The 13,613-nt window shown below is 41.4% G+C and overlaps 1 protein-coding gene across 1 annotated transcript in view; it reads left to right on the forward strand.

The window, feature by feature from the left end:
• LOC117518698 (atrial natriuretic peptide receptor 2-like) overlaps positions 1–13,613 on the forward strand; it is a 55,086-nt gene that overhangs the window by 34,512 nt on the left and 6,961 nt on the right. Inside the window, exons 17-21 of the mRNA XM_034179921.1 lie at positions 2,336–2,429; positions 3,170–3,257; positions 12,490–12,629; positions 12,838–12,990; positions 13,220–13,318. Coding sequence (XP_034035812.1) covers positions 2,336–2,429; positions 3,170–3,257; positions 12,490–12,629; positions 12,838–12,990; positions 13,220–13,318 — 574 coding nt within the window. The remainder of the gene's footprint in view (positions 1–2,335; positions 2,430–3,169; positions 3,258–12,489; positions 12,630–12,837; positions 12,991–13,219; positions 13,319–13,613) is intronic.

The following is a 13,613-nucleotide window of genomic DNA, read 5'->3' on the forward strand; positions in this document are numbered from 1 at the left end:
GGACACACACCAATTAGGTAAACTGCAGGATTGTCTTACAGACATAAAGACATGGATGACCTCTAATTTCCTGCTTTTAAACTCAGATAAAACTGAAGTTATTGTACTTGGCCCCACAAATCTTAGAAACATGGTGTCTAACCAGATCCTTACTCTGGATGGCATTACCCTGACCTCTAGTAATACTGTGAGAAATCTTGGAGTCATTTTTGATCAGGATACGTATTCAATGCGCATATTAAACAAATATGTAAGACTGCTTTTTTGCATTTACGCAATCTCTCTAAAATTAGAAAGGTCTTGTCTCAGAGTGATGCTGAAAAACTAATTCATGCATTTATTTCCTCTAGGCTGGACTATTGTAATTCATTATTATCAGGTTGTCCTAAAAGTTCCCTGAAAAGCCTTCAGTTAATTCAAAATGCTGCAGCTAGAGTACTAATGGGGACTAGAAGGAGAGAGCATATCTCACCCATATTGGCCTCTCTTCATTGGCTTCCTGTTAATTCTAGAATAGAATTTAAAATTCTTCTTCTTACTTAAAAGGTTTTGAATAATCAGGTCCCATCTTATCTTAGGGACCTCATAGTACCATATCACCCCAATAGAGCACTTCGCTCTCAGACTGCAGGCTTACTTGTAGTTCCTAGGGTTTGTAAGAGTAGAATGGGAGGCAGAGCCTTCAGCTTTCAGGCTCCTCTCCTGTGGAACCAGCTCCCAATTCAGATCAGGGAGACAGACACCCTCTCTACTTTTAAGATTAGGCTTAAAACTTTCCTTTTTGCTAAAGCTTATAGTTAGGGCTGGATCAGGTGACCCTGAACCATCCCTTAGTTATGCTGCTATAGACTTAGACTGCTGGGGGGTTCCCATGATGCACTGAGTGTTTCTTTCTCTTTTTGCTCTGTATGCACCACTCTGCATTTAATCATTAGTGATTGATCTCTGCTCCCTTCCACAGCATGTCTTTTTCCTGGTTCTCTCCCTCAGCCCCAACCAGTCCCAGCAGAAGACTGCCCCTCCCTGAGCCTGGTTCTGCTGGAGGTTTCTTCCTGTTAAAAGGGAGTTTTTCCTTCCCACTGTCGCCAAGTGCTTGCTCACAGGGGGTCGTTTTGACCGTTGGGGTTTTTACGTAATTATTGTATGGCCTTGCCTTACAATATAAAGCGCCTTGGGGCAACTGTTTGTTGTGATTTGGCGCTATATAAATAAAATTGATTGATTGATTGATCCACTTGAATTTTCAATAGGAGGCCAGGTAGGGGTCAACTGCAGAATTACACAGGGGCCAAAATTTAAAAATGTTCCAATCATATTCAAAGCTATACCACATTATTTGTCTGAACATAAATATTCCAAAAAGGTATCGTTTGTACTATCGGTGATCGAATGTTATGGAGTTATGGGGTAAAACCTTTAAGAATGGTGACAAAGGTCAATTTCAGTTTGTACAGGGGTCAGAAGTTATGTAATGTAATGTTTAAGGAGTATTTGTGCCAGCTGTGGTGCTTGTATCACAATTTGAAGGATTCCTCTGTAAATATTCTGTTATCTGCTGCACTATAGAGAAGATTGGACAACTTGCTAATTGCACTGAGTTGCACAAAGTTTCTCGAGGGAGTTTATCATAAGCCCTGGGACTATGCATGTGTGCCAACAACTGCAAAAAGGTGTTTGTACCAATTAGATTTTTTTGTATAATTGACAAAATTTACTTCATGATGAAACCATATTGTACAACCGCAAATTAGAAGAAGTTGGGACAACATGGAAAAAGCAAAATTAATCAATAAATTTGCATTGCTGAGACTTCTATTTCATTGGAGACAGTATGAACCCAAGATATTTCATGTTTTGTGTGGTCAGCTTAAGTTCATTTATTAATATACATCCATTGCTGCATTTAAATCATTACTTTTACATCCAGGTTCCTTGAGACAGGTCAGGGGTTGGATACTTGAAAATTTCCAAGTCACTGAATAACTCTTGGATTTAATTTATATAAACCATGAAAAAAATACAAACAGTAATATCCTGTATGGTAAATCTGTGTCAACCAGGCAGTTCTCAAAATTGAGTCACCATGCTGGAAAGAGCCTAGTGAGGGAAGCCACCAAGACATGCACGACAGCACTGAAAGAATTATAGGCTTTTGTGGAGGAAACTGGTGATGGTGCAACATGTTGCATCCTTCCTCACAGCCTCATGTTGGGGAGGAGTAGAGGAGGACGATTGTAAAACAAGAAAGCAGAACAGATCTAGGCTCGGGTTTCCCATGTGCCTTCTGGCAAACTGCAGTTGAAATTTTGCATGTTCTATATTTTTTAAACTGTAGATGGAAAAGTACAGCAAGCATCTGGAGGCCATAGTCGCTGAGAGAACACAGGATCTTCTTCAAGAGAAACAGAAGACAGATCGACTGCTGTACAGTAAGTTATGCAAAGGTGTGAGGAGGTGCAGGTTTAATGACTGATCCAGAACAGAATCACACTATTGACCAAATTACGTAAAATTCTGAGGATTTGTCTCAGTATATTCCTTTTAGTAGTATCATGAGATGTCTGGTAAAGGTTAGTCCTGTTTTCAAAGGTGGTTAGAGTCAATCTACAGTCTGTATCATCAGTACACATATGCAGTGTGTTTTCTGTATGTACATACAGTTGTGCTCAAAAGTTTACATACCCTGGCAGAATTGTTGCTTTTTTGACCATTTTTAAAAGAATATGAATGACAACACAAAAACTTTTGTTTCACTCATGGTTAGTGGTTTGGTGGCTTTCCTCACTCTTCTCCTTCTTGCACAGTCACTCAGTTTTTGAGAACTGTCTACTCCATGCAGATTTACCATAAAGTGCCATATTGTTTGGATTTCTTTGTAATTGATGTAAATAAAGTCTGAAACATATTCAGTGGCAGCTTCACCATCAGAGAGACTCATCCAAAGCGGTTTGGGTAGAACTTTTGTGTGTGTGTGTGTGTGGGGGGGGCTCCCTTACCAGTTATGCTTAGGGCCTCCAGAACCTTAGCAGCGGCCCTGTGTTGTGTCTCTGGAGGTATTCCTTGCATTGTACTTTCCCTCAACTATAAGTTGCTTTGGATAAAAGTGTCTGCCAAATGCATGAGGGTAAAGGTGTAAAATCAGCAACATATTGTAAAACATCTTGTGCAGGTATGTTACCAAAGCCGGTGGCTGATGACCTTCGTCAGGGCCGAACAACAGAGGCTCAGAGTTTCTCCGGCGCTACCGTCTACTTCAGGTTTGAGCTCATCAAGTTGTTTTGAGTCATTGTTTTTTTTAATGGATTTTTCTGTACCATCATTCAGTAGCAACGTGCACTTACATCCACATCCAGTCTTTTGTTTAATAAAGCTGTTATCTGTTAGATCCTTCACACACATCTGCAGGTAGCAGAAAGTCATCTTCTGAGAAATCACTGCTTCTTTTGTTTTGACTGTGTGAATGAGGTCTGGCTGTGCAAAGAGCAGGTTGATGATTCCACCAGGCAGGCAAACTACTGCAGCAGTTATATCATAATACTAAATCCCACACAATGTAGCTTTAAATAAAATCTACTGCTTGTCTGAATGTTTGGTAATCATGAATGGAGACAGATTTCTACAGGAAGCATTAATATAGCTGTGATTTTGCAGGATGTTGATATATATATATATATATATATATATATATATATATATATATATATATAGATATATATATATATATATATACAGTAGACTTTGGAATAATAGTAGTGCTATGTGACTAAAAAGATTAATCCAGGTTTTGAGTATATTTCTTATTGTTACATGGGAAACAAGGCACCAGTAGATTCAGTAGATTCTCACAAATCCAACAAGACCAAGCATTCATGATATGCACACTCTTAACGCTATGAAATTGGGCTATTAGTAAAAAAAAGTAGAAAAGGGGGTGTTCACAATAATAGTAGCATCTGCTGTTGACACTACAAACTCAAAACTATTATGTTTAAACTGCTTTTTTTTAGCAATCCTGTGAATCACTAAACTAGTATTTAGGTGTATAACCACAGTTTTTCATGATTTCTTCACATCTGCGAGGCATTAATTTGGTTGGTTTGGAACCAAGATTCTATGTTGTGTGTGGGCCGCCAGAAGAGGAGGTACTGCTGGCCCACCACCAGTGGCGCCCTGCCTGAAGTGCGGGCTTCAGGCACGAGAGGGCGCTGCCGCCATGGACACAGCCGGGGGTGACAGCTGTCACTCATTATCTCTTGACAGCTGTCACCCATCTACTTAACATCATCTCACTCCATAAAGACCAGACGTCATCTCCACCTCGTTGCCGAGATATTGTACTTCATTGGAGGTAATATACTCAGCCGTTTGTGTTTTACACATCAATCTGTATATTGTGAGTCTTTGCAGGAGTACCTGTTATCCTCTGTCTGCGGGAGCTGATTGAGTGCTGGACGGCACTCTTTTCCCCTGAGGAATCACTGCGGTACTCTGCTACATATTGAGTGAGAGGTGGAGGTGGCATTCCCACCGTTGTTGTTACGGGTTGTACACACACCCACACTTGACTGTCTTTGTTCTCGCCAGCAGTACCAGATCCGACAGTCGGGGACGGTGATCACCTGGGAATTCGGGACTTGGCGGCTCCAGTATTCACCAGGTTCGGTGGTGGCGGAAATCGTGTGGTTCCGGCTCTTCTCAGGACAGACGTCTTCTATCCTCGAGCCTGCCCACACGTCACCTTTGTGGATTGACTGTAATCATATTCTGAGATTGTCTGTATGTTCGTTGTGCTCCTTCACAACATTAAATTGTTAGTTTTTGGCTCATCTATTGACCGTTCATTTGCGCCCCCTGTTGTGGGTCCGTGTCACTACACTTTCACAACATTCTACTTGTTTACTAGTGTGCTTGGGGTCATTGTCTTGTTGAAACACCCATTTCAAGGGCATGTCCTCTTCAGCATAAGACAACATGACCTCTTCAAGTATTTTGACATATCCAAACTGATCCATGATACCTGGTATGCTATATATAGGCCCAACACCATAGTAGGAGAAACATGCCCATATCATGATGCTTGCACCACCATGCTTCACTGTCTTCACTGTGAACTGTGGCTTGAATTCAGAGTTTGGGGGTCGTCTCACAAACTGTCTGACCCAAAAAGAACAATTTTACTCTCATCAGTCCACAAAATATTCCTCCATTTCTCTTTAGGCCAGTTGATGTGTTCTTTGGCAAATTGTAACCTCTTCTGCACGTGTTTTATTTAACAGAGGGACTTCACACAGGCGTCTTCTAACTGTCACAGCACTTACAGGTAACTCCAGACTGTCTTTGATCATCCTGGAGCTGATCAATGAGTGAGCCTTTGCCATTCTGGTTATTCTTCTATCCATTTTGATGGTTGTTTTCCATTTTCTTCCACGCATCTGTTTTTTTTGTCCATTTTAAAGCATTCGAGATCATTGTAGATGAACGGCCTATAATTTTTTGCACCTGCGTATAAGTTTTCCCCTCTACAATCAACTTTTTAATCAAACTACGCTGTTCTTCTGAACAGTGTCTTGAACGTCCCATTTTCCTCAGGAAAGAGAGAAAAAGAGAGAAGAGAAAAGCATGTTGAACAGGTGCTGGCTTCATCCTTAAATAGGGGACACCTGATTCACACCTGTTTGTTCCACAAAATTGACGAACTCACTGACTGAATGCCACACTACTATTATTGTGAACACCCCCTTTTCTACTTTTTTTTTACTAATAGCCCAATTTCATAGCCTTAAGAGTGTGCATATCATGAATGCTTGGTCTTGTTGGATTTGTGAGAATCTACTGAATCTACTGGTACCTTGTTTCCCATGTAACAATAAGAAATATACTCAAAACCTGGATTAATCTTTTTAGTCACATAGCACTTGTTGGGAAAGTGTAGGAACACGGACCCACAACAGGGGGCGCAAATGAACGGACAATGGAGGAAGTCAAATAACAACACTTTACTGTTGTGAATAAGCACAACAAACACAACAGATTACAACAATAGACAAAGAAGTCAATTCACAAAATGTGTCACGTGGGCAGGCTCGAAGATAAGAGACGTCTGTCCAAAGCAGAACCGGAACCACACGATTTCCTCCGCCACCGAACCCCGGGAATACTGGAGCCACCAAGTCCCGAACTCCCAGGTGGCCACTGCCTCCGCGTGTCGGATCTGGTACTGCTGGCGAGGAACAAAAACAGTTAAATGTGGGTGCGTTTGCACCCAGCAACACGTATGGTGGGAAAACCACCTCCACCTCTCGTCGGGAGAATGTCTGCTATTTAACGCACAAAAGTAACAAAGTGTTAATGTCAAAAAGACAACACAGTCGGCTGAGTACTGTACCTCCTAGGTAGAGCGATATCTCGGCAAAGAGGTGGAGATGTCGTCTTGCTGATATACCACTGCTGATCAGATGATTGGTGACAGCTGTCGTAGGCGAGAAGTGACAGCTGTCACCCCGGCTGTGGGCAGGCCTTGAGTGAGATGTGGTCCCGCCCTCTCGGCTGAATTCCTTTGTTTCACACGCTGCTCGAGACGGCGCGCGTTGCTTTATCAAAAATTTTTCTGGACCTGTGAGGAATATCCGAGTGGACACTATTCGAGAAATTAAGCTGGTTTTCTGTGAAAAGTTTAACGGCTGATGAGAGATTATGGGGTGTTTCTGTCGGTGTAAGGACTTCCCACGGAGCGGGACGTCCTGCAGCGCTTCCAGGCGCTGTCGTCGGCCTGTTTCGACCTTAAAACATCCTAATTTAAGGCTTAATTCACCCAGGACATTGTGAGAGAACAGAGAAGATTCAGAAGAGGCCGGCATGAGGAATTTATGCGGACATTCCACTGTTTAAGGACATTTTTTTAATGAAAGACGTACGCGCAAATTCGCCGAGTCGTTTCCGTGACGACTCGGCAAATCTGTGTGCGCCGCGACAGGAAAAACACCTCCGTGTTGAAAACCATTTGTAGAATTCAGGCGGCTTTTAATGGCTTTCAACAAGTGAGTAACTGAGAAATTGTTTAACAGCTTGGGCATGTTCCAACTTGCCCGTTAAGATTTCCAACGGAGGTGTTTTTCCTGCCGCGACGCCCCGCGGTCGGGTCCAGCCCGACATGCGACTCTGCCCGCACGTTCTTTCATTACAAAATGACCGTTAACAATGGAATGTCCGAATAAACTCCTCATGCCGACTTCTTCTGAAAGTTCTCTGTTCTCTGACGACTTACTGCGTCAACAGAGCCTGAAATGTGGAAGTTTTCAACTTGAAAGGCGAGACGCTGCCGCCTCGAAGCGCAGATCGCCGTCAGGCGCCGTGGACCGTCCTTAAAGCGACACTACCAGACCAAAATCTCTCATCAGCCGTTAAAATTTTTACCGAAAACCAGCTGAATTTATTGAATGGCGTCCACTCAGTTGTGCCTTACAGTTTTGAAAAAAATTTTATCAAACAAAGCAACAGTCTCTGAGCCATTCCTAAACAATGAAAAAAATCGACGAGCGGGTGGACGACTCCTCACTCAAAGACTGCCCACAGGCGAATGACGTAACCGACAGGCGTGAAAAAACTCTCGCATGCCCACGAGGGTTCAAGCATGTCTGATGTAATCACACGTGATTCAAATCCATATGGTTTTTGAAAAAAATAATAAGGTCGGATACTTTTCTAATAGACCTCGTATATATATATATATATATATATATATATATATATATACACACGAGGGCTGTCCGTAAAGTATAGGTCCTTTTTATTTTTTTCAAAAACTATATGGATTTCATTCATATGTTTTACGTCAGACATGCTTGAACCCTCGTGCGCATGCGTGAGTTTTTCCACGCCTGTCGGTGACGTCATTCGCCTGTGAGCACTCCTTGTGGGAGGAGCCGTCCAGCCCCTCGTCGGAATTCCTTTGTCTGAGAAGTTGCTGAGAGACTGGCGCTTTGTTTGATCAAAATTTTTTCTAAACCTGTGAGACACATCGAAGTGGACACGGTTCGAAAAATTAAGCTGGTTTTCAGTGAAAATTTTAACAGTCGCTCAGCGCTCTCAGGCAGCGTCATCAGCCTGTTTCAAGCTTAAAACCTCCACATTTCAGGCTCTATTGATCCAGGACGTCGTGAGAGAACAGAGAAGTTTCAGAAGAAGTCGGTTTCAGCATTTTATCCGGATATTCCACTGTTAAAGGAGATTTTTTTAGTGAAAGACGTGCGGACGGGTCCGCGCATCGGGACGCAGCCGACGCGGTGCGGCGGCACAGGAAAAACACCTCCGTGTTGATAACCATTTGTAAAATCCAGGCGGCTTTTGATGGCTTTCAGTGGAGTGAGTATATGAGAAATTGTTTATCAGCTGGAGATGTTCCAACTTGTCCTCAAGGCTTCCAACAGAGGTGTTTTTCCTGTATATATATATATATATATATATATATATATATATATATATATATATATATATATATATATATATATATAGAGAGAGAGAGATAGATAGATAGATACTTTATTACAGACTCAAGGTCCAGATAAAAGAAACAAAACACCATACATACAACAACAACAAAGAAAAATAAATAAATAAATAAATAAAATAGGGACACTAAACACCCTTGAATAAAAGACACTTATACCAGTGTTTCCAAATCTGTGACGTATACCGTGTGGCACTGTAAGAAATGTTAATCAGTTTAAGAACAATCTTATTATCAGAATTATTTAAAGGAAAGTTGAACCTAAACATCATCGTTCTTAAGATAGCTTGAAGAGTGTTCACACGTGTATATATATATATATATATATATATATATATATATATATATATGCGGGGGCAACAGCTTCAGCAGGGGAACCCCAGACATCCCTTTCCTGTGCCACATTGAACACCTCTGACTGGGGGATCCCGAGGCGTTCCCAGGCCAGTGTGGAGATATAAACTCTACACCTAGTCCTGGGTCTTCCCCGGGGTCTTCTCCCTGGTGGATGTACCTCGAACACCTCCCTAGGGAGGCGCCCAGGAGGCATCCTTACCAGATACCCGAACCACCTCAGCTGGATCCTTTCAATGCGAAGGAACAGCGACTCTACTCCGAGCTCACCACGGATGACCGAATTTCTCACCCTATCTCTAAGGGAGACACCAGCCACCCTCCTAAGGAAGCCTATTTTGGCCACTTGTACGCGCAATCGAGTTCTTTCGGTCATGACCTAACACTCATGACCATAGGTGAGAGCAGGAACGAAGACTGACCAGTAGATCGAGAGCTTCGCCTTTTGGCTCAGCTCCATTTTCGTCACAGTAGTACGGTCGAGCGAAAAAAAAAAGAATAAAAAATTAAAATAAGAATAATGACACCTGTGAGCTTCTGTATTTGACAACACTGCCAGAGCACCCCTTACATAATGTTCTGTTTTTAGCTTTACATCCTACCATCCTATTCCTCAGCTGGCTTGGGAAGGACTTGGAATCACCTGGGAAGAGTTACAGGACTTGGCCGAAGATAGAGAAGTGTGGGATGAGCTGCTTGCTCTGCTGCCACCGCGTCCCAGACCCGGATAATTGGCTGGAAATAAATGAATCCCACCTTCCCATAAGCAGAAAAGCTGCCTACTTTGATCAGTATTTTCATCTTTATGAACATCAAAAAGTTTCTATTGCCAGAAGTGGTACATACATACATGCATACATATATTTCCTATTTTTTTAAATTAATTTATTCTTTTTTTTTTTAAAACAAAATAGCACCAAAGCAAACAGAAATATGTGGGTGTTTTTCACTGTCAAAATACGCATAGGTGTCGTGGGAATTTCTCAGGAAAATTTGTTAAATACTGTCTTTGTGTTTTAGCATGATGCTATGTATGTTTAATAAGACATACTTACATCTACGCGTCAACATAAATACACACATGCGTACATTAACCTGTTAGCAATGCTAAAGGGCTAATGATGGCATGAAAACTCACTACTGTCACATAATGCAATGTAATAGGCTAACATTAGCATGAGCTGACAACGGGTTTTAGACCATATTTTAAAAAATAACAAAAATGTAGCATTCTAATTTTGCTTAGAAAAATTTTAAGTTTATTTTCATTGTTGCCTGAAAGATATTTCAATTTATTTTCATTTATATAGCACCAAATCACAACAAAGTTGCCTCAAGGTGCTTCACACAAGTAAAGTCTAACCTTACTAACCCCCAGAGCAAGCACACAGGTGACAGTGGTAAGGAAAAACTCCCTCTGAGGAAGAAACCTCAAGCAGACCAGGCTCAAAGGGGCAACCCTCTGCTTGGGCCATGCTACCAACACAAATTACAAAAACAATTCACAAAACGAATATATAGGAAATATTGCCAGTGCATAGCACAGAAGGGTTTCAGAAACAGACACCACACCCATCTCTGGATGGAGCCGCACCTCAAACAGAGAGAGAGAGAGAGAAAAAAACAGAATCAGGCATCAGCAAGACAACAAATACAGTATCATTTTTCAGCATTAAGCAACAAGTATACTATGGTGATCGCCGGCCACTAGCCCTAAGCTTCACTAAGACACCCAGAATTTAGATAAAGTTGAGGCCACGGCCTGCTCCGTTTCCTAATAAAATGAATTTAAAAGAGTAAAAAGACTGAATTTCTTTTTGGCAATATATTATGCCAGTATGCTAGCCATACGAAAGGGAAAATAAGTGCGTCTTAAGTCTGGACTTCAAAGTCTCTACAGAATCTGACTGTTTTATTGATGCAGGGAGATCATTCCAAAGAACAGGGACACAATAAGAGAAAGCTCTGTGAGCCGAAGACTTTTTAATCACCTTAGGGACCCAAAGTAGTCCTGCACCCTGAGAACGCAAAGCCCGGGCCGGTACGTAGGGTTTAATTAGGTCAGCTAGGTAGGGAGGTGCCAGTCAGTGAACAATTTTATAGGCTAGTAGCAGAATCTGATCTCACTGGGACAGGAAACCAGTGAAGAGATGCCAAAATGGGTGTAATGTGGTCAAACCTTCTGCTTCATGTCATAAGTCTGGCTGCAGCATTTTGAACCAACTGAAGAGCCCTAATGCTGCACTGCGGTAAACCATAAAATAGAACATCGCAGTAATCCAATCTAGAACAGACAAATGCATGAACCAGGGTCTCAGCATCAGCCATACACCGGGGGGGAATCTTCCCTGTATTTTGCAGGTGGAAGGAAGCAGTCCTCATACTATCTCTAATGTGGTAGTCAAAGGACAATGTAGGATCAAAAATTACCCCAAGGTTCCTCACTTTGTCAGTGTGACGTATAATGCAGGAGCCTAGGCTGTGTTAGCTGGTCAAATTGATGCCAATGGCTCACTGGACCAAGAACCATCATTTCAGTCTTATCAGAGTTTAAAAGTAGGATGTTGTTAGACTTCCAGCTTCTCACTGATGCAAGGCAATCTTATAAGGATTTTATATGGATGAGATTACCAGCAGTTATCAGCATCTATAACTGAGTATCATCAGCATAGCAGTGAAAGGTAATCCCAAAACGCCGCAATATGTGCCCAAGGGGTGCTATATAAAGGGAGAAAAGCAGGGGGCCTAAGGCAGAGCTCTGTGGAACCCCAAATTTCATGTCACTAAGGTTAGAGGTAGTGTTACTGTACAAAACACAGTGAGAACGACTGGTCAAGTATGACGTCAGCCATGCAAGGGCACTCCCAGTAATCCCAAAATGATTTTCCAGCCTATCAAGTAGAATATGATGATCCACTGTATCAAATGCAGCACTGAGATCTAACAGCACCAGAACCATAGTGGTGTCCGAATCCATTGCAAGCACCAGATCATTCACCACTTTAGTGAGAGCCGTCTCTGTGGAATGATATTTTCTAAAAGCAGACTGCAGTGGCTCAAAAAGATTATTCTCAGTAAGGTGGTCGACAAGTAGCCGTAAAACCACTTTTTTCAGAATTTTAGAGCAAAATGATAGATTTGATATCGGCCGATAGTTTTCAATACACTAGGGTCAAGATTAGATTTCTTAAGTAATGGTTTAATCACTGCAGATTTGAAACATTTAGAAACAGATCCAGAAGTTAATGAGACATTAATAATTTCCAGCACAGTCGGCGCAAGAGAGGACCACAGGTCCTTAAACAGTTTTGTTGGTAGAAGATCAAATAAGCAGATTGTGCTTTTGTAGACATTACAAGTTTCGTCAGCATGAAATGACACTAACTACATATGATTTTTGTTTTGCGCTGGACTAAGTAACCAACTAACCGTCTAACGTGGACACACAGATTTGGGCTTTAAGAGAATTATTGAATAGATTCTTGATTTTATACATATCTCATATGTGTTGTTATATTTCCTAAAACATATATGCATTTCCTGTGTGATCAAGTGATTAAATAATTGTTGTATATGGACAATAGTTGTTGATTACAGATGACTAATATTGCATTGTAAACTTGTGATAGTGACATTGTAGGCTTTACTCAGCTGTCTGGTGCCAGCACTCCTCACCAGGTTGTAGATTTCCTCAACCAGCTTTACACCACCTTCGATGACATCATTGACAATTATGACGTCTACAAAGTAGAGACAATTGGTGACGCCTGTAAGTAAGGATGCAAAGATTGCTTTTGCAAAACGATAACTCATGAAATAAAATAAGCTGTGCTGATAAAGCACCAACGAGACACTGGATGAAATAAAATAACCTGCTCTTAAATTGTAACTTACATAAGTGGGTTTGAATGTGTTTTGCCACTTAACTATCAGTGTATCTGTCCTTTGGCTTTGTTGTCTCTTGCTGGACCATGCAGACATGGTGGTCTCTGGAGTCCCTCAAGAAAATGGCATCAATCATGCTGGGGAGATAGCCAGCATGGCTTTGGACCTGGTCAGTGTCTGTCTCAACTTCAAGATCCCCCATAAACCCAATACACAACTGAAGATACGTGCTGGCATCCACTCAGGTACGCTGAGTGTCATATGAGTGTCATCTGATCTCTGCATGTAAGCTATGTTCCACTGGTCTAAAAATGTGCCATGTTTATTTGAATGATTAGTCTGAGATTTTCTTTCACAGATCTATGACTATAGATGGTTATATTTAATGAACATTTTCAATAAAATTAGGTGGTATATCCTTTTAAATAAGAAGCACATGAAACCTAATTCTAATCACTGCTGTTTATCCTGCAGGACCAGTTGTGGCAGGAGTTGTTGGTACTAAAATGCCACGTTACTGCTTATTTGGGGACACTGTCAACACAGCTTCAAGGATGGAGTCAACTAGTGAAGGTAACAAAGGGTTAAATATGCTCCCTTTGATCCATTTCAAAAAACTCCATTTAAGTCATGAAAATTATTTCCTTGAGCACCACTATAATTTTGTTCATTTCTATTCAAATAAAGGCTTCACAATCTTATATTGCTAATATGATCAAAATTCACCTCATCTGGAAAAGGTTACGAATTTTGAGCCATGTGGGTCAAAATTATGGACTGTCATGGATCAATCCGTGTTATGGCCTCTATTGGCAACTGTAGATTCACTGTTTGAGTAAATTGCATTGCTATGCTTGTGCTGACAAAT

Source organism: Thalassophryne amazonica, chromosome 10 (genome assembly GCF_902500255.1).
Source record: "Thalassophryne amazonica chromosome 10, fThaAma1.1, whole genome shotgun sequence".
Lineage (NCBI taxonomy): Eukaryota > Metazoa > Chordata > Actinopteri > Batrachoidiformes > Batrachoididae > Thalassophryne > Thalassophryne amazonica.